Source organism: Nesoenas mayeri (genome assembly GCF_963082525.1).
Source record: "Nesoenas mayeri genome assembly, chromosome: 1".
NCBI classification, from domain to species: domain Eukaryota; kingdom Metazoa; phylum Chordata; class Aves; order Columbiformes; family Columbidae; genus Nesoenas; species Nesoenas mayeri.
In genome coordinates this window covers 31,788,732-31,811,066 of record NC_137541.1, presented here as the reverse complement: position 1 = coordinate 31,811,066, position 22,335 = coordinate 31,788,732, and the positions used below count along the sequence as shown (strand labels likewise).

Genomic DNA, 22,335 nt, shown 5'->3' with positions numbered 1-22,335 from the left:
ATAGCAAAGCATCATGTAACTTAACAAGTCAAGGAAAAAAAAAATTATAGCTAGAACAAATTAGCAGCTGCTCAGCAACTCTGTCAGCTTCCTGCAGGTTAAAGATTTGTGGAGTATCACCAGCAGCATTACGTATCGCCGTCACTTCAGAGATGCAGGAAGTTCTGCCTCGTGTAGAATTTCGCTCTGGCAAATCACACAGACAAGAAATGGTACGAGGGACCTGACCCTTCAACTAAACACTTCATAAAATTTCATATTATCACCAACAGCCTGATGATTTGAAGATACTCTCAAATAATTAGGAAATTGATTAATACCTGCAAACACTTACTTTACCATATTTAAGTTTTCTTTAGAGATACATAGGCTATTGTTTGAATAGTCTAAAATATTTGACTTTAGGGCAGATATGAAAACAATTTCAAGTCAAACAGCTGAAACCTGGAAAAAGAGTAAGCTAATAAGGAGGTAATACAAAAGAAGATCTAAACTAGATATTGAAACTGGAAACCACAGTACTATACAGGAAAGTATTTATTGAATAAAATGTACTGTGACAATATAAATAAACTTTTTTATGCCTCATCTCTAAGCAGAATAATGGCTGTTGTTGATAAAGTCTACTGATACTGGATTGATACGGTGTGTTTTGGATAAGAACAGCATGGAAAGAGAGCAGTGAAGTCTCTTTTGATAAGCAGAACTAAACAGTTTACTGCCTAAGATAAAAATAGGTTGCTAAAGGTCAAACACTTTAATGCAATAGCCAAAAGAAACAGTACCATGCCATTTACCTTTTAACCTTACTTCATACAGGATTACCATGTGCTCTCAAAGATACAGAATAGACAGAGGTTGTTCGTACAAACATATCCTGGAAAATAAGGCATTCCTCCCTTCATGCAGCCTTCCAGAACTCTTTTTTTTTTTTAATTTTAACCAAACAGTTCAAATTAATAAAGATCTGGTTGAACTACACTGTCTGCAAACAAACAGAATTAAATGAGGGAAAAAGAATTAATTCTTTAGAACCGAGGAAGTAAAATTAAATTTAAAAAACCCACAATGAAAATGAATGACATTTTCTAATTTCATTTAGAAATTCCAGTGTGTTGGTTTGGTTTTTTTTTTTAAATCACATAAGGGTACAAACATTGCAAACTATCTATTTTCAAATCAGCAGGTAAAACATTTTGCTATTTGAAAGATTAATATCTACAAAGAATTGATTTACATGCTAAACAAAGGATTACTTCATTTATTTATTTAAGAGTACCATGGATTGTGCAGAATGATAACAGTAATTGTTTCATAAAAAAAAAGAAAAGTTGCCTTTTACAGGCTAAGTCAGTAGCTTACACTCTTAATGAAGAAAATACAACTAACATTTTCGACTTCTTAGCTGCAATGCACTGAAAACAGATCTTAGAACTATTGCTTCGATTTAATATGAGCCATTGCCTCACTTCACCTTACCTCAATATTAACCTCTCATTCACTTGTTCACCTCTTCTCTTTGTTTTCCTTAGTTCTCCATTGATCAGCAAACTACACTGTGGACAAAGCCAAATCACTCTTCCTGCTCCAAAGACCCTGCAGTTGGCCAATTCATACAGAACAAAGGAACCACAACTACATCTGACTACCTTCACTTCTGCCACCACAATTTTATCTGAGTCCTCCCCATTCCCTTGGCAAGTCTTCACTCAAGCTCTCATATAACTTAGGGCTCTGAAAAAACAGAAATTAATTTAAAAATATTTCACATCCGTTGAACTATCTGAGCATCTTTGTATTACCTTGTGACATTTCATTGCATTTCTATCAAATACAAAACCATGAACAAAAGGTATGTTTCATAACTAAATGGAAACATTATTTAAAGAACAGAAACAAACAGTGCCCACTGCATACATTATGTACATATGCACACGTTCCTTCAGAGCTTTAATATAATATATAATACAGCAGTTTTAAGGAATATAGTAAAAAGTTACTTGCTTACCAGTTACACATGCATGCTGAGCAATTCATATTGAAATTAATTGCAAGCTTACCAATGAAATCCTGCATCCTTATAGGCATAAAACCTTACCTGACACTAGACATTGAGTACTTGGACTTTGTTAACATGTTACATGACCTTGCCTCTTTTAAAATCTTAGTTGATCCACAAACAACAGACAAAAACAAGCTCAGCACTTTATCCCTAACAGACCTCTGCATATCTTAATATGACTCTTCAGCAATATGCACATACATTTTTCAAGAATACTTAGTCTTACCGTACAGAAACACGTAGTCAAACAGCAACAGACTGAAGAGAAACTGAAGCCCGAAACAAAGAAATAAGACACAAGCCATGGTACTATAAAGGCACTACTAGATTTTCAAAAACACCCAGTATCATTTTTAACAAAAGGTTTATAAGGGATCAAATCCTGCTTTTCCTAAAGTAGAAAGAACAATTCTTATTATAAGCATCATAATTCAAAAAAGTGAACAAATTGTTCCATACGCAGAGTAAAGAAAGAGGATTGTGCTGCAAAGCAAAGGTTACATTCTTGCAAGCCCCAACATAGAGCACAGGCCTAAGACAAGCAAGGAGCTACTTCATATTTTCACTGCACTGTCAGAAATACATACAAGCAAAAATTATGTTTCTCCCATCAATTAAAAAAGTGTATTTGGATCAATACAAATGGAGACAGAGGGAATAATCTTTACAGTACATGAGATACTTCTCTTCGGAATCACTGCTCTGGCTGCTTAACCGTGACATGAGTAACACCTACACAAATCAAAAGGCTCCAGAGTCAACTCATTATAATGATACAGGCTTCTCTCGGTAGCAAAAAGCCAACCCTGCTTAAAATAGAAAGGCACACTCCTAAAACAGTTTCTTTGCTAACTTATCTGGGTCATGAAAGACTATATAACCACTTTAAACTCAACAGATTTTTAGCACTGCCGTTCTCCAAATGGCTGACAAATGATGTAGAAAATTCATACACCACGAATGTATACTGTATTTAACTAATTTTTTAGAAGTCTGCCTTATCAAATCACATATAAATTCACCATTTTAGATTAATCACATCTGGATTAGGCATGTTAATGACTCAATACTACAACCATTTTACTGTATACTTACTAGTGTACAGATAATTTTCACATTTGGAATGCAGATGTAAACCTCAATCCAAAAAAAAGGATTGCAAGAATAATGAGACCAGCAATTCTGTTGTATGTGTTATGAAACATTTCACTGTGTTATTAAAAGCACAAATCACTTATACATGGGCTCAAGAAACCAATAGCCTCAACGAAATCAAGAGTGAGTTAGAGAGCTTTCAAGAGTTCAGAGTTAAACGTTTAGGTATCCTGTTACTAGAAAATCAAAGGCAAAAAAAGCATTAACTGACCTCAGTGAAACAGGAAACAGAATCCCAGAGTTTATCTTTGCTGCTGATTTTAGCAAAAAAATAGTTGCAAGGAAACATCCTTCAATAGCAATGTTAGAAAAAGGAAAATTTTACAGTGAGCTGTAGTTTTATGCCTAATAGTAAAATTGAGAAAAACTGAAAAGAGTATTTAAAAATTAATTGAGGCATTTTTGAGTTATGGCTAGATATATGCTTGGGTCAGCAGAATAATAGTTTCATTAAAAATAATACTCACATTGGTTTTATTTTTAGTTGGAGAGAAATACAGTGAACGAAATGGACAACAGAATGATCTGCAGTAACTGAGGTGTTTATCAAATTCTTCTGTAACGATGTCAGGTAGTGGATGCAGGAACGCTGCATTTCCTGCCCCACCATCGCAGCTTCCCGCAGATGCCTCGAGGGCATCCAGAGGGGAAGACATGGAGATGGAAACACCTGACTGCTCCCCACTTGTTTCTGGCACCAAAAATAGCAACTTGAGTTTTCTTGCATGATGTAGCGTCTCCACCCACCAGCCAGGGAGAAACTCCACTGCATTCGCCGACGGGCTTCCAGAGCTCCTGTGGAATTCATTCCCATCTCCACCCATGTTCCTCTTGTTCCCCAACTCTTTCTTTTCCCCACCCTCTTGGCTGCAGTTCCTGATCTTGGCAGAAATCTTTTTTCAACTGCAAGTCCAGTCCCACCCTCATTCATTGCTTCCCACACTCCCAATTCCCAACCCTACCTGTCCTGTCACCACAAATCCTTTCCCCTGTTCCAGACTTTCTCAATTTTCCAATTCAGAGGTCATCTCATCCCTCAGCTAGACATAATTCCACTCTGCCTCTTCCTCAGAGACCCTTACATCCTTTCACCTCTGCCTTCTGGATCCTCCCCTGCATCCAGGCCTCCTTGTGTCTTCCCTGTGGCATGGTCCATATCTCTCCATGGAGAAGGAATTTTGATAGGAAGATTCCTAACTTGACATTCAGGCACCTTCCTACGCTGGTTTCTCTCCTTTCAGCTGTGTAAAAAAACCTCAGCTTCCTCTGGGGGTGGAAAAGTACACCAGTCATTCCCAATAGCTGGTGAAGGTACGGTCACCATCCCCTTGCTGGGAGAGCTACGGGCAAGACCACGCCACCAGCAGAAGTAATCAGATCACAGGTTTCAAGGAGGCTGCATCCAGCTCATAGGTTCCCCCAAATGAACAAAAAGACATCTTTAAGTGCAACAAGAGTCTTTGAAGCCACTTTCCTGTTCAGTAGCAGGTAGCAGACACATTCAGAAGGCCCTTCAGCTTTACTTCACAGAGAGCTGTGCCTTGGTGTGGCAACCTTTCTCTGTAACTGCACATTTTCAGTTCTTCATCACGTTAGCTGACAGGCAATAAACACATTAACCATTTGGAAATATTTTGATCTTATTTTCCGAAAAGTGAAAATACTTTAATGAACTGTCAGAGGTTAAAGCTTTAATTAAAAGGGACCATGTAGTTCATAAAATTTAGCTATCTCACTACCAAAAATGCTGGTTATTGTGATTGCTCTTTCCTCTCAAGATCTGCTCAAGAACTTTAGGGACTGGAGCAGCTGGATACCAGCTTGGTTCACAACTAGATCAAAGTTCAGCTCCAAAAAGCCAGCTGGAAGAAGCTGTTATGAGGGTGTCTACTGATGCACTAGTGCTCCCAAGTGAGTAAACTCTCAAAAATATGTAGAACCAAGGGTACTGAAGTTAGAAGACAGTGAAGTGCCCTAAAGGAAGATGAGAGTTCTGGTGACAGCAGCTTTATCTTCCCTATCACAAAAAAATAAAGTTACTATGCAAATACCAAAACTACTAAAATCTATGGCTTTCTATAGATTTCCACCTGATGGTTAACTAACTTTGAGTACTTAAGGCAGTGCTTTCAAGATACTAAATGTTCAGAGATGTGAGTGGCTCAACACACAGCCCAGCGTGGGCGCTCACTTGCGGCAGCAGGCACATGGAAGGAACCACACTGGGAATAAGAGAACTGGTTAAAGATACTTGCAAATTTCTCACTCTTTTTCCTGATCTGGCACATAGCCAGGCCCCAAAAAGACTCCTGTGCCAGCACAGAGGGCAATACAGCCCAAGGACACAGTTTCTTGAACTATGGTTGCCACCAAACTCTTTGCAGCTGAGGTCGGCAGTGGTACAAGTTGTTTTTTGTTTTGGTTCTAAAACAACGGCAGCACTTGCTTAAGGGGACTTTCTGATGTCTAATGAGATGCATCCATGTTATGGTCTTTCTTCACTGAACTCGCAGTTTCTGGCATTGCCTATTTTCATAAAGCTTGTAACAACTAATCATCTTGGTTTATGCCTAAACTGAATTTTGTTGAAACCTGACAATAAAGTCGAGAGATACTCAGCACAGATACGCTGTGATTGCATAAGCTAGTTTCTCCAGGAAGACAAGTTAAAAAAATGTAATAAAATGGGCAAATTTCCAGTTGAAGATGATCACCAAAAAGCTTGTGTCAGCATACCCTAATCTATTCTGATTTAGTGTTTAAAAATGCTTATGAGGAGATATTTTTTTTTAGGTAGCATGTGACAAGAAAAAAGGTTAATATATAAATTATCTACTATACTAAGGTGGTGAACTACTTGTGGGGAATAATTATGGTCAAGTAAGTACACACAGTACCCACATAAGTACAACATTTTGCGTTGTAATGAAACCAAGTATTTAAGCTATCTAGGGTGCAGAAGAGGAGCAAAGATTGCTAACAAGACAACTAAGGGTATCAAACCCTTCTATTAAAGGTGATTAGTGCCATTCAGAGCGATACTCAAAGTTCAATAGTTCAAAAAATTAATGTATAAACAGTTCTTCTCAGGAAGCATGAGAAGCTAAAGAGCCATGAGCAACATGATCCACTTGATTTTGTCAGTATCCAACTTCTGTGACTTGAGAAGCCAAGCTGACTCTATTAGCCTTCCAAAGCCAAAGTACCAAGGCAAAGCAGTCACACTATAACCTCTGTCCCATGGGGAATCTTGGCCCTTGGTTTTTTTTTGACATGTTTTGTGAAGCATGACATTAAAAGTTGTGATATGTGTATGTCTAGTGTGTTTCCAGACAGTCACTGAAGACTGAAAGTCACAACATCAGTGCAAATGAGAGGCAAATAAAATAGGAAAGTGATCCTTGTGGGTCGGTGATAAATGATGATGTGCATTAGTCATTTACACCCCAAGATAAAAATCTAATGTTTTTATAATCTTAACTTACACTAGAAACACATGCATAAGCAACTTATGCAACAAAAGGGTTTTCCCCACATCATTTAGGAAAGTAAGTTCCCAATTCTACAGCCTTTTGAATTTATATTTCTAAAAATTAAAAAAAACCACCAAACAAACAAAAGCCCCACAAACAAAACCATAATATTACCTTGTATTTTAAAGGTCAGAGCAAATTAATACTTTCTATGCCAAGCTTTTAAGATACAAACTTATACAAATACTATACGCACTTCAAATAATTTGAGCAAAAAACATAGAACAGCCCTCTGTAAGTTGTAGACTTTTGATTTAAAATAATTGGTCTGCTTTTCAAATGCCACCCAATGGCTGTCAAATCACTAACGTTCACAGAAAAGAACAAGCTATTTTAAAATAAGTGTGGTCTATCCAACTTTAAAACATATTGAGTTTAACCTGCTCAGTGAGACAATTGCCAGAAGAAAGAAGACATCAGTTTAGGCACCAAGATACAGAATATAAAAAGAAATAGAAACTTAAGAACCAGGTGACAAATGCAACCTGTCACCAAAGCGTCTTTGGTCACAGATGATCCTATATTTATATATGCATCAGTGTTGTATACAACTCAGATTACAAATGGATTAGAGGATTAAACTATATGCACCAGCAAAACTGTCATCTGCAAAACAAGTTTCTCTTACATCAAGATCAGCCCTGCGGTATGTAAAAGACACGCAAAAACCCCATAAAACTGTAGATTCACACTTGAGCACATTTTCCTTGCCTACAGGTTGTCTGTGTGATACTCTTCTGTCGCTGTCTGCTCCAACCTCCTGAGGCCTGAAGCTCTTGTCTGTGCAGGAGAAAGGGAAACCAGCTTCTATGCCAAACATCACGTCCCTCCTGTCACCTGCCTTTCTGCCATTACGTGTCATTTGCCACTTCCCAAGGGTTTTTGTATGTTTGCTCAGTTACTAACTTCCCATCATCACATATGGTTTTATGAAACTTCTCCTTTACGACACTGTTCTCCGTTTGCCCTACATAAATCCTGTTTTAAGTACCACTTGGATTCCTGTTTCATCTCTAAGTCAATCAGGAGATCAGCGCTCAGACTGTATTTGGAATACTGAAAGAGCTGGTGAGAAATCAGTATTCGTGGGGGGGAATACATGTTAGACAGTAGTTCTTTGAGCTAGGGGTATTTCTGAGGCAATTTAAATTTCTGGATCTAATGATTAGGTATACAGGACTGATCTTATTCTCATTCTGGTTTAATCCAGGCAGCAGCAGGTTTCCCAAGCAGCAGTGCTGAAATATTCCTCCAAAATTCAGAAGATGCTTTGTTCAAGAGACACTTGGTTACAAGAAAGAAAAATACTAAAATGTTGAAACTTTGAGCCTAAGTGCACTGAGCCAACTAAGAGAGAATTTTATCTTCCACCCTTAAAACAGTTTAAAAATAAAATCAAACAACACTTCTAAAACCATGTCTCAAAATCACCAATGCCCTTCTGTTAAAGCAAGAATAAACTGGCAACGAAGTTGGAGAGGAGGCTCTCTCTGTCCTCAAAGTTATTAAAACCAGCAACAAGAAAATCCCGCCACCACCAACAACAAAAAAAACCCACACAAAAACAATAACTCTCATCCCCCAGAAACGACTGCTTTTGTCAAGGCTCAGACTATTCATTGTTTCTGGTTTTATGCTTTGGTTTTCTCAGGAGATTCACCAGTGTCATTTCTGTTTATCCTTCCAAGTATCTTAACTTCTGACAGTTTTTTCAGTAGGCAATTTCTCATAATTAGTCCCTAATTACATATCAAGGCACACATTTTTAGAGAGTTTCTTCTCTTCCGAACGCCTTTTCCAATCCTGTTTACACTCATCATTTCTTGAAACTAATCTCTCCTCTTCCTAGCCTACTCACTGTTATAGTTTCCAAGTCTTCTTTCATTCTGTTGTTAAGTTCTTTTGGTTTCTCATGACAGAACAAGAAATTTTAAATCAAGCAATGACTGCTAGCTGTTGATTGAAAAAAAATACTAGTTAATGGACAACTCCTTAGATTTTTATTTTATCTGACCAAAAAGTGATCTTGTCTTTCAGATTTGAACAGCTGGGCACTGAGTGAAGCTGGTACAACCTTCTTTCACCATTTTATTTGGTTTTTAACTAAGTCCACCACCTTGATAAAGTATGTAACTACTAACACTCTGTCATTCAAATCTTCCACAGATCTGCCATGAAATTATAACATCCATAAACAACCCCCCTGCAAGCAACCAGACCTCTCTGAGATCTTGGAACCTGAAGTCTTGCTTGGACACATAAATGAAGCGCCACCGCATCAAAAACTGTACCAATTATGAGATTTGCCAACAGGTCCAGGCTACAGCACTCACCAACTTCAAAACAGTATACTTAACATAGGTTGAAAACTGTTATACTAAAAAAAACCCAAACCAATAAACTGTCACACACAAAATCTTCTATAGATAAATAATGATAGAAAGCTAAAGGTGAATTCTATCTAATGTATTTGAGTCTCTCTAAGAATGAAAATACCCTACTGTTACTGCACACTTATAAACATTTATGGTGTTGAGTTCTCTTTAAAGTATCACTCTATGAGTGTTACATATTAAACACTTTTTATCAGCTTTCCAATGAAAAAAGCTGTGGGCAAAAAGTTGAAATGTGGTAATACATTTACTTATTAAACTATACCTTGAGGTGCTGAAGTAAATGTGTGAGTTGCACTGATCTTGCATATGCAGCAGACTGTAATTACAAACACTGCAGTACATATCAAATAACCCATTCATGTCCATGGAAAGGGAAGAGAACACAGCTAAAAAAATGCCAAGTGAAGGACTGCAACTTGTAAAGTATGGTGACCCAAACACAAGAAAAGGAAAGTAGTCAAGTTTTTCACATCCTTTTAAAAGTGTCCTGCTTTAAATCAATGATACTATGAGGATACTGACTGAAATCTTTTACATTCTCCATCTTGCAGTCCCAATAAATATGAAAACGTAGATTTATAACACACACCTCAGGTTTGGAAAACTGAAAGACTGCAGCACAAAAAAGTCTTAAGGCAAGTGTGAACTCTAAAGATGTAAAAAAGAATAACAACTTAATTGATTTGATTTTGCAATGGTAAAAATTAAGGAGATCTAGAATAAATATAAAAAGATAACAGAAAAATCAGCAAGTCAGAATTAATATGGAGTAAAAAGTGCCTAAGAATGTGTAAAAAGTAATAAATTACGTGCCTTGTATATGAGAGGGATACTGATACAAGGAAACTAATAAACCGCAAAAGGATGAAGCAAGATCATAGGCAGATTATATCATTAAGTGAAAGAGACATCATCAATTTTTCTGAGAAGCCTAAGGCGAAATACCAAAACCTGAGACAAATGTTTTCTTGATTAGGAGAAAAATAAATTAACACACTTAATTACATCTTACATTTAAATAAAATAAACATAAGCTCAGAGCAGGCATGATACAAACTATGCTACCAACCAAATTAGATTGATGATGGCGAGTCCATCATTGAGGCCTTGCTACTGTGTATGAAGTACACAAGGTTTGAAGGACAACAGCAAAGCCAGGAGGGAACCAACATCCACAGCTTCCCAATCTTTTACACTCATCTGGCCTGTTACTCTTGTCTGGTCTACTCCCGTCAGAAACAAAGCATGTCTGACCTCATCCATAATCAGAAATAATCCTTTAATGTGTTTTCTAGCTACTGTTCCAGTTCCCTCAGCTTCACTCAACTTACCTACCTCAACTCATATTTTAATTAGGGGATTTTTTCTAACCTAGATAATTTTGCCTGAAATGAGCAACAGCACAAGCAGACCGACAAGCTAATCTAAGGAAACAGCAACTTGTTTCCCTGGCTCAGCTGAAGTCAAAAGAAAAGGCCAGCTTTGATAGCCTCCTTAATTCCTTCCTGGATTCCCATTAGCCCAATTTATTGATTTATTTTACTACAACTGCTAAAATGTAAATGTTTAACATAACCAGAACTTATAAAACTTCTCAGATATACTTACCTCCGTTTCTCATCAGCTTATTCCTAGCCAAGATGGGAAAGTTACCTCATATTTACATCCTCTTTCATCTTTACACTTCTGAAGCACTGTAAAACAGTTTTGCTTGAAGAAAACAAAAACTAGCAATGGACACAGGACAGGGTGGGGAGGAAGGCATGTAGTGTGTTTCCATACATTACAGAAATTCTAATTGTTTTATTATTACAGAAATGCTTGTATATTTTCTTTATAGTCTGATATTAAAGCCCAAACCTTCTTAACTAAATCCTCGCAACATAAAGGTTCGCTTTGTGAGCTGTCAAGTCTTCTCTCAGCACCTCCAGAGAACACAAAGTTATTGCTATATAGATCTTACTAGAACAAGAGATCTGACAAAGCAGGAGAACAAGAAACCGTTCTTCTGAACCTACACACGTTACAACTGCTAAAACCTGTTTTTCTTACTTAACTGTAACTTCTAGTCCAGAGATTTAAATGATTTACCTAAAACAGAAAAGCAGTAGGACAGCAGGAAACAGTAGGACTCTAGAAACAGAATTCAGGCTGCCTGTTGACCCAGCTACACACTCGTGTTCCCACCATTCTGTGCACCGTATCTATGAAGCTTCAAATACAAGCTTTAGAAAAATCTGTGATTTTCAGCATCTTCCAGCAAGGAAGCTGGCCAATTAGGGTAACAGTTCATTAACACTACTGAGGGCTGTTAACAAGTAATATTAATTTAGAAAGTCAAGTAAACAAGTAATTAATCCAAATGTTTGAACACTTACAAAATTGTTCTGTTAAATATTTTAAAATAATGTTGAACTGAAAGCAGTCAGCCAGTAACTCCATTAAGAAAAAAAGCATTCGTTAATGCATTAATTCCTGTGCTTCCTTCTCAGATGCCAGAGTTCTGTGCTAATAGACAACTTGAGGTCTAAGTGTCAAATCTCATTCAGAAACTCAGAGGTTTGATTTTTTGCCAAAATCAAGGAAGGTACTTGGCTCATTTGGCAAAATTTGTCTTCAGAAAATAATACATTTTCAGAAGTAACCCGTGTCACTTCAACTTGCATATGCAACATTTAAGAAACTGGACACATAATAATGGACTAATTAATACAGTGTTGCAGACTTGATGTCTAGACAAGATAAGACATTTCAAGAATCCCTGCTACTCATGCTCATAAAGGAACAACAAAGAGATAGCCTTTTGTGTAACACCGACGCTGAATTGCTCCAACTGTGAATTTAACACCATGGACATATTTGTCATCACTTCCAAAAAATCTCCACACTTCAGCACATTATGTGCTAAAAGCATAAGCTGATACTTAACTATATAAAAATAGAAACTGAACAAGTTCAAAACAATAATGTATATTGCATATTATTAAATGCAAAAATATAAAAAAGTGCATGAATTTGTTACATCAGCAACCTATGAACATTCATTGACCTTGACAGGCCAATGCAAAATTCTCTGCTACACTATTCTCAAGTACCCAGACCAATTTTTTAAATACTTATTTAATGGGCTTTTACACCACCATGCTCAGACAACATGAAACAACCCAATTTCAAAATTGAATTGTGGAGGAAAGAGGGAAAGGCATTTGCAAAGGCATAAGGAAACACTTAGCTCAAAACCAAAACAAAACAGGAAGAGATCTACTCACCTCACTATTTTTGCTTTTAAAAACTCTCTAAAATTTCTGATTGCTTAGAAATAGAACATCAAATGCCACATCATAGGCCTAGACACTACTTCACAGAACATAATAAAACAAGAGACACACATTAATGCTGCAGAATTTTCATCAGTGCAAAGAGGTACAGAGATGGAAAAGAGGATGCACCAGGATGGGACCAGTTTTCTCAGCACTTGCTGTGGAGAAGTGCCCATAAAGATCTTGCTCTACTAACCAAGGTGGCAGAGCCAGCAGGTCCTGGGAACTCAACCCTTCCCTGTGAGCAGCTGAGCCCGCTCCAGGTGGAATAGGTCCCTCAGCTCCCCAGGTGAGGCCAGCCAAAAACAGGGGACCGCTGCAAGGAGACTGGACTCTGCAGTTCAGGGATGGGGACAAGAAACTGTCACGAGGAGCAGGGAGCAGAAACCGTGTCCTTGGTGGAAAGAAATCATATTCTGGAGAACAGAATGCAGGACTGACAGCAGCTGAGCTCAGAGAGCAAGCAGTGACACACTGTGAAAAACAGCAGAGTCTCCCTCACTGGAGTACTCAGGACTCAATTTGAGAGAGCTCTGAATGACCTGTTCTAATTTTCAAGAGAGGATTGGCCCAGGTGAGGTCCCTTCCAACCTGGACCTTTCTATGACACTGTCACTATACCTGTCATTACAAAGATAAGACCAGAGAGACTTCCAGGATCTGCAGTCCCTGTTCAGCAAAGATCTCAGGTACCTACGCATCTCCAACCACGTTCTTCCTTCCCAAGCAATACTGTCAAACTTCAAATGAAACGTATGCTTTGGAGTTTTTCTAGTTTGGGAGTCACACAGATAATTCTTGGCTCTGTTCAGTGTCTGGATTCTTCCAAGACTTTATCCATAAGCAAAACTTCTACTCTTCTCACTTTATGTCAGCTTCAGTTAATACTTGCAAAGCAACCGCAGGCTAAATTGCAAACAGCAACTAGCACCTGTTTGACAATTCTTATCCTGTCATAGTCTGCACACAAAGAATTCTGGTTTTCTTCAAAGACGTGATTTGACATGAAAGCTTGCAGTAAGTCCCCCATCAAACAAATAATACACATGCAAGTATTTTGTTGATGAGCCAGAGAGACCATTTACAATCGTGTTCCATTTAAAATTCTTAATTTGGCAACTGTGTTATTGTAACTTAGAGGAGAAGTAGAAGGAACTTCACAAACGAGTGATATGAACGATACATAAGATGGACTTGTTTAAACTGAACACCTGTATGAATATTTAATTCAACTGCTTAAGGGATTTTTTTGTTCTTTTTTCTTAAGAGAAATAACAGACTATACCACAAGCTGCTGCCCCCCCCGTTCCTGCCCAGGGCATCAGGCTGCCTGTTTCTCTGCTGTAGAGCAATGAATTTTCTCATTACAACACAGGGTATGTGTTCTGTCAGCAAATTTTTTTGCCTCTAAGTTTACCTGAAATAGCACCACGCTATGAAGTAAAAGTACATATTTGGAAAATTTTGCTCTTTTTCCTGGTTGGAGCTTTGGAGAAAGATGGATATGGAGATGACAAAGCAAAGAGGGCTTTATAGGGAGTTTGGAACAGCAAGGATACCTGGCAGTCAGGATGAGAATAAACTGAAAAGCAATCATCACTAGATCTGGTGCTCCAAGAGAAAGCAGAAAAACTTAGGCAACAGAAGGAGAAGAGGTCTGATGGGTCAAGGCTTCCAATCAAGCTTCACTTAAACACATAGCCAGTGGCACAAGAAGTTATTTCTATCCTGACTGACTGATTTATTTTAAATGCTTTAATAGCTGCCCAGTGAAGACTGCAAACCAATCATTCCAGAATCTTGCTTTGCAGAAGGATTAACAGCTTCACCATTTTTCCAGCATCATTCTTAGCAATAAGTACATTATTTTAGTAATCCTTCCATGAAATTACGTTCCAGAAATAATACATTAAAACTAGGTATTCAGAAGCTATTTTAAACACCCGAACTGGAAAAAAGTCCACAGAACAAAAAAATTTTCTGCTGTTACCGATTCTTCGATAATCAGAAACAAATTATACAAAAGCTTTCTTATAAATGTATTCTATATTTCATTATCAACTCAATCTTCTTATTCCTAAAGTGCATTACAGCCTACAGTTCAGTTTTAAGATTTAAATGTTACATATATGTAAAACTACAGCATGACTAGTCATAGTAATAAATTCGCATGGGTTTTTTTAATGTGCTAATTTTACTGTGCAAAAACCAGAAACATACTTTCAGTTAAACAGCAGTAAAGCCAGTATACATTATATTGAGAAGTTAATCCAAAGAACCTTTAGTAAGCAGTTCACCACAGGTCTGCAAATTTAGTTTCCATTCCACTCTTTCCTCCCTCTACCATCCCTTGTGAAACCCAGGCCACACAGAATTAAACTCAATTTACTTTAGATGCTGACAACTCAAAGTCAACAAAATAGTATACATATTTCTACAGAGAAACGGCTTCCATATACAGTAGGAAGATCCACAGTATTTCACAACTTTGAAAATCATCAGGACTATCATAATAGTAAATTTTCTGGATTTTTTTTTAATTGCTGAAGCAGAAGTTACTTTTAAACATTTATCTGAAAAACACATAGGTCATTTTACAGTCTTAAGTTCATAGAATCACAGAATGGTTGGGGTTGGAAGGGACCTCTGGAGATCATCTATTTCAACCCACCTGCTGAAGTAGGTTCACCAGAGCAGATCACACAGGAATGCGTCCAGGTGGGTCTTGAATATCTCCAGAGAAGGAGACTCCACAACCTCTCTGGGCAGCCTGTTCCAGTGCTCTGGCACCCTCAAAGTAAAGAAGTTTCTCATCGTATTCAGATGGAACCTCCTGTGCTTCAGTTTGTGCCCATTGCCCCTCATCCTAACGTTGGGCACCACTGAAAGGAGTTTGGTCTCATCCTCTTGACATCCACCCTTGAGATATTTATAAACATTGATGAGATCCCCTCTCAGTCTTCTCTTCTCCAGGCTGAACAGACCCTGCTCTCTCAGTCTCTCTTCCTAAGAAAGATGCTTCAGACATCATTTAGATGATTAAATATATATCTTGTCTGGCTCTGAACAAATTATCAGTACCTGATTTTATAAAAAAATATGAATCTTGTTCGATTGAATAAAGCGTATTGAAGACGCTTTCCCATATCTTTCTAAAATCTTGTTTTAATTCTGTGGAAGCTGACAGCTTCAATATTCAAATCAACAACAAGATAAACTGGTTCTATGAAATCCAAGTCTTCTTAAGTCATTCCTCAGGCTTTTCTGAGCTAAGTTCCTAAAGTATTTTGTTTTACAGAACATAATCTAGATTTCCTTGAAGATAAGTGCAAACTCTACCAAACATAATACCATTAGGTCATATTTAAAACAACATTTTGTTTCTTTGCCCAAATTTTCATCTGTCTTCACTATAAGCCTGTCCTTAGCACCAAAGGGCAGATCTTCATAGGAAATAAACTAGTCACAGATTCACCAGCATCAGGCAAAACAATCACATTTTTTAAAAAATCTGCTACTAGTTTTTACTTCTTTTGGTTTGTCATTTCTAAATACTCGCACGTTTAGGCATTTGGCAGTAGCTGACTTAGGCTATGTACAACCTGGTGATCAGACACACTGGGATAAACAAACTGCATCATGACCCTCACAGTTCCAACCTGCTCTGGTTTACTCCATCCCAGCACACATGCATGATTATGCAAAGTCAAGATAATTTAAAAAGAAAAAAGGAACAAAACCAATTCAGTAGAAAGCTGTTTTTTCATGTGTCAAGACAAAAGGAACAACAGTGTTACAGTTCAGGAAACGGTCTCACAGGCAACAGAACAAGGGCCACTAGAATGAAGATGGAAAATGAAGACATAGAATAAGCTTAACTCTAACAAGACCAGAGACCTATTTGCTTGAAGATGATATTATGGGATAATCATGAGGGGCAAAAGTGATTTATATTTCCCTTCCACCCATCCCACGCACACACTGAAAACACTAAGAGCAAGTTTGAAGAAAGTCATCTCTTTCTCCCACCCAAATTATGAACTGTAAATGCAGTTTCCAGAGTTGGGTACAGTTGTATTTATGTCAGAAAAATCTCCAAACTCTCTATTTATAGTAACAAAAACACGGAAACTAAACACTTCAATTGTCTATGACAAATGAAATTGGAAGTTATTGTACATAATTTCCTTACTGTGAGGTGACATGATATTTAAGAAAAATACACAAATAAGCTTCCAGTGAATATCCTCAAAAACTCAATCATCCAAGACTAATAGAAATATTGTTTTATTATAAATCAATTCCCAAGTACTCAACACAAAAAAGAATACAGATTTTGAACACGATATGCCTCCCTCTTTCAGATATAAAACACTGGAGTCAGAGCAAAACTTAAATGTTCTTAACTTCAAAGAATGACAAGAAGACTGAGATTCAAAGCTGATTTAAAAAACAAACAAACAAAAACCAGAACCAACCACCTCCCAGAAAACACATACAAAAAACCAAACACACGCAGCTTCTAGTATTCAATCCCAAACTGTATATATTTAAGGAAATTACAGTTTAAAAGTAATTTTTGGAAATCTGATCTCACATAAATGCTTATTTTTTAATTACAGTTGAAATTTTCTGTATTATATTTGATTTTAAAACTATTATTCAAAGCAGTAGTCATTTTCTTGGCTTGCAAAATAGCAGGTGTTGCATGTAAATTACAGAAAAATACCACTAGTTCCCACATGCAGCTAAATGCCATGCTTCTTCAGAATTAAATAGATGGAGATAATATCATCACATCACCTCAAGAAACCAGATTTAATTCATATTATGCTCCAAGTAGGAGGAAAAAATAAATCAACATATTTCTAGGAGACCAAACCTGATACAGGTACTTCATCAGTGACAAAATGTCAAGAGGACTCACCTGTTCAATCTCCTTTGTCTTAGTTGCAATTGCTTTTGAGCGGCCAAGCAGCTGGCCATCCTCATATAATTCCGTAGGATCTGCTATATTTGTTTCTGTTTCCTCTGTTTGTTCAATGTACAACGGAGCTGAAGATCCAGCCTAAAAAAAAAATTTAAAAAAAAGAGGTTTTGAGATAAAAATAAAATCCTGAAAGTGTACAAGCAAAAATAAAACCCCTAATACAGTCATTCAGTTAAATACAAGTTTGCTTATCAAGACTATTAGTGAAGTATTACTGCTACGATCTATCAGATACAGATATATGGATTTTAAACATGTAGAAAACATGACATCATAAAAAAACCCTGTGACTTAGTCTTAAATGTATAAAGACAATGATGTCAGATAACCTTTACGTGCCCTTCCACGAAGAAGGAACTCATATATGTGATATTTGTAACACCAGCTAGCAAGAAAAATCCACAATGAAAGTGGGATTAGTTTTCTGAGAAAGGATACAAGTAACAAAACCAAAGGTAAATAGGCATTGACAAAATCAAAATGCTGTCAGAAAGAAGTCTTGCAACATTCAGGACCATCAGTTTAATATTAAAGGAATGGAGATACCTATTGTACAGCAAACACACAGAGGATTACCAATAATATGAGAAATCTTACTGAAGTACCAAAATTGTATGAGCTTCCCTCTAAAACAGAAATTAAGACAGCATCTGTGCCCCAAAGAAAACAGACTCTTACTCCAGGGAGTCTATATAGAAGATGTAAAAAGAGAAGAAATTACTACAGCGTATTTATATCCAGCATTATGGAACAGATTTTGCAGAATGTAGCAAATATTTTTTTAATGGGATCTGAGAAGTACAGAAGATACACAAAAATATTTTCCACTATCAAAAATAATGAGAAGCAGAATCTTAAAGCTTAGCTAACATGAAAGAGAAAAGCATTAGACAAAAAAAGCTTAAATGGTCCTATGAGCACCTGCTCAAAACTTAGCAATAATAGAAACTATTAGGATTGCATCCCAAATCTTGTTACTGCAGTAAATCATGAAATGCCTGACAGGGAGTAAAGGCTGCTAAAGAGTGCAATACAACGTTCTAACTATTAAGCACTACGTGTGATACACTAGAAAAAAGTTAAAAACTGTTGCAATTCATACATAATAGCCTACTAATCGAGATGAGATGATGAGATGTATCTTTTCTTCTAGGAGTCAGAATGAGATGCCTCACCTCCTTCCTCAGCATCGCTGTAGCACACTTTTAGTCAAGTCATCTCAGACTCCGCCATAATCAATGGTTTTATTCTGAATTTTTATTTTGAATCTTTTTGCCACTGCAATTTTCTCTGAAGCACAGAGCAAGTTTTAAGTAACTGTACTCCATATGGTCTGCTCTGTTCTTTTCCTCCCTTGCATTAGCTTCTCCTCATCAAGAACAGAAGTGACATTTCTCTTCCCTGTCACTCTCCTGAACCTCTCAGAAATGTCCATGTGTATGTTCTCCTCCTTATAGCATTCATGTTTGGATCAGTTTGTTGCTTTTTTTTCCCCCTTACTCCAGCCCTTCTCCCCCTGCCCCCTTCTTTTTTTTATTTCTTTTTTTTCTGGAGGGAAATGAACTGCTTAATTATCCAACTGGATTTTCCTGTTCAGAATCAAGCAGCTGTTGATGCACTCAGCCATTATATCAATGGACAGGGCTTAAAAGTTCAGATAAATATGGATCCAATGAATTTGTTTATTTACCTAATCTAGTCCTTACATTCTACAAGTGTGAAATACAAGGAGGAAACCTGATGCTTCCCAAGATGCTTTTATTATCCCTTAAATTACTCCCAAACAAAAAGAAGTCCCTTTCTAATTTTAAGGAGTTCAGCAGGCACACATACTTACACTAGGGCAAGAGTTCCTTGGAGAAATCCCTGGAAAACCTGAAGCCGTACTTTGTCAGTTGTGGCTCAACATACATTCAAATTACATTAACAAAACCTACTCTGTTTTGTGTACTTAAAAAAAAAACCAACAACCACAATAACAAGGCTTTAGTCTCCCTCTCTCACTCTTTCAACAAACATTTAATAGCCTATGCAGAAAAACTCAGGGGTAAGTACAGAAAAACAAGAGTCAATTGTTCCAAAACTTTAAAATGAAATGATTAATATTCCTGTCTTACATCGTAGTCAGTTATTTCAGGTAAATTGTTTTCATCCGCCTTCTCTGACTTTTCAGCTGCCCACTTGCTTGCAGCTTCTGCAAGTTCCTTTTCCGATAGTCTGTGGCTCTTATTCAAGGCCTGCGCAAAAATATTATAGTCAAGGTTTAACATTAAATATATTCACAAATGGCAAAATACCTTCAAAACTAAAATATTCACATCCCAAAAACGTTTTAAAATAGGGAACAAGGAAGCCGAAGTTCTTGATTTCTTTAAAAAGAACAGTGGGTGGGGAGACAGCAAAGAAAAGAAGAAAAAAGAGAGGAGAAAAAAAGATAAATCAATTAAGTTCAGTAAAATGTTAAAAAAGCACTATACTTTCAGAATCAGCTTTATTAAATTCATGGGACAGAGATAACAGAAAAATTATTTGAATCAGTTGAGTTTAAAGAGACATGGATCAAATGGACGCTAAGAAGTGAGATACAAGCGCGGAGTGATCTAATAATTCAATGTGATTTTCAGGCATAAAAAGCTGTAACAATTTTAAACTAAACTATTAAATACTGTGTAGGATATAAAACCTAAGCTAATTAGGGACAAAAAGCACTTTATACATACTTTAAGTAATCAGAGCTGCTTCCATTGAAATTCATTATTTTTTATTGGAGTGCACACTGATCATTTACAATAGAGTCAGTCATGGCCTTATAGCCTATTCATCTGCCTTTTCAGATGGAAATACTAATATAAATAACATTTAACAATTTGGCTTTTACTAACAGGGCAACAAACAGACAATGACAAATACCCACATACCAAAACCATTTTAGGAATAGCTACCTTTATAAATTTTGTTACCATTATGTGGGGTATTTCATTTGAATCAACTGTATGTATAGAAGCATCCACCCAAGAATCTATACAACTCCAGTACTAAGAACTGTAGCACTGAGGCAGATATCTAAACAGATACCAAAAATCTATTTGTATCTATCAAATACATGTATCTACATGTATGTACCTAGTCAACTGTATGTATAGAAACATCCATCCAAGAATCTATACAACTCCAGTACTAAGAACCGTAGCACTAAGGTAGATATGTAAATAGATACAAAAATCTTACTGCCTGAAAAAGGTTGTCACCATTTCTACGCAATGCCTGTTCCATCTTAGCAAACAGAAGGACCAAAAAAAAGCAGACAAAAAAACAAATGAAAAAAACAACTCTTCCCTTTTATTGTTAGTTCATTCCAAATTACATAAATGAAATTCACAGAACCATTCCAGGATTCTGTGTCCTAAAGGCATCACCTTTAAGTGAATCCAGAAGAGAAGTGCAACACAATGTTAAAATAGGAATGTCTCATTTCTGTATTGTAAATTACAGAACTATATCCAGCGAAGTCAGGAGGTGACAAAGTTCAATATGGGTACAAAGAGGGTTCTTGAATGAAAGGGATAATATAATTCACAGAATAATTAGCCCAGCTCACCTTTTCAAACTACACAATTTTCTTACATTAGTCTCACTACATACTATCTGCTGCCAATTTTTTTCCTGTATGTTCTTATTTGCCATATTACGCCTGACTTCTACCTTCAACCTGACTTTTCCCAAGCTGCCAAAAAATCCTGTATTGTGGTACTGTTATGAATCTCTCTCTTTCCTCAAATGTAGTTCTGGCCAATATTAACAAAAGAAAAGACCGGTATCTTTGCCATCAACAGCCAGCTTTGCATGAAATGAAGATAAATAAGACCTCACATGACTTAAAATATTTCCACAAGCCATAAACAGAAATTAACCACTCTATCTACTGGAATACAGCAAAAAGAATCTGCTTAATTTAATCTTAGTAAATTCAGTTCTATAGGTCACTTGTCAACAAACATGTATTAAAAATCCTGAGTGTATTTAATGCAATAAAGTAATGGAATTTCCACAGATACACTACAACTGAGGAACAGAAAATTACTTACTTAGACTGCAAACTTGCAAGAAATGAAGAACACAGTACGTCTCACAAAAAACAATCAAACTTCCCTGCACCTCAAAACAGAGGTGTCTTTTTAATTTTTTTTACTTTATGCAAAACATAGAACAGCAAAAACTTGACGGTTTCCTGCTATCCTTGTGGTGAAGCTTTCCCTGTCTCACAGATCTGCCTTTTGCTCTAATTATGTTGGATACAGCCTCCAAGGCTTCCAGTTCAGACAGCTATTAAAGAGGAACACAAAAGATTTCATGCCATAGTCAATTAAACAGGTGGTTAAGATCAGATAACACCAACGTGTATTAATTAATATGTAAAAAATTAACTATAAGATAGATAAGAACACCTTTACAGATTTTCATTTAGTTACTACAGTGAAAAGATATATTGCTGTGGAAGCATATACCTTTGTATGTATTTCAAAGCTAAATTATAATATAACTTAGAGCACTGAAAAATTTCTCCTTTCATCTATAAAATAAAGCAGATAATCATTTCTCAAGTCTGAATAGATTGTAAGACCCTGGCCCTAGAGATGTTCTTCATGTCTTGCCAAGAATTTTTCTGTCAATATTTCTTATGTCAGTGAAGCACTTGTATAACTTAACTGGTCGGTGTAATCCAGCCATCACCCAAGAGGCTCCACTGACACAGGACAGTACGTTACAAGCAGATTTCAGGACTTCAAGAGAAAAGCAATAAAAGGTCACTGAAGTACTTCAATTTCTGCAGCTGATGCAAAGCCAATAAATATTTGTGTTGTCTGGGGAAATGATTTTC

The 22,335-nt window shown here is 36.8% G+C and overlaps 1 protein-coding gene across 4 annotated transcripts in view; it reads right to left on the bottom strand.

Annotated features, from left to right (window-relative positions):
* The window catches only part of PPHLN1 (periphilin 1), a 69,748-nt gene that overhangs the window by 13,577 nt on the left and 33,836 nt on the right, over positions 1-22,335 (bottom strand). For all 4 annotated transcript variants that reach the window (XM_080345647.1, XM_080345649.1, XM_080345648.1 and 1 more), the window contains exons 8-9: positions 19,574-19,693; positions 17,394-17,534 (exon numbers count right to left, since the gene is read on the bottom strand). In XM_080345647.1, the coding sequence (XP_080201773.1) occupies positions 17,394-17,534; positions 19,574-19,693 (261 nt within the window). The remainder of the gene's footprint in view (positions 1-17,393; positions 17,535-19,573; positions 19,694-22,335) is intronic.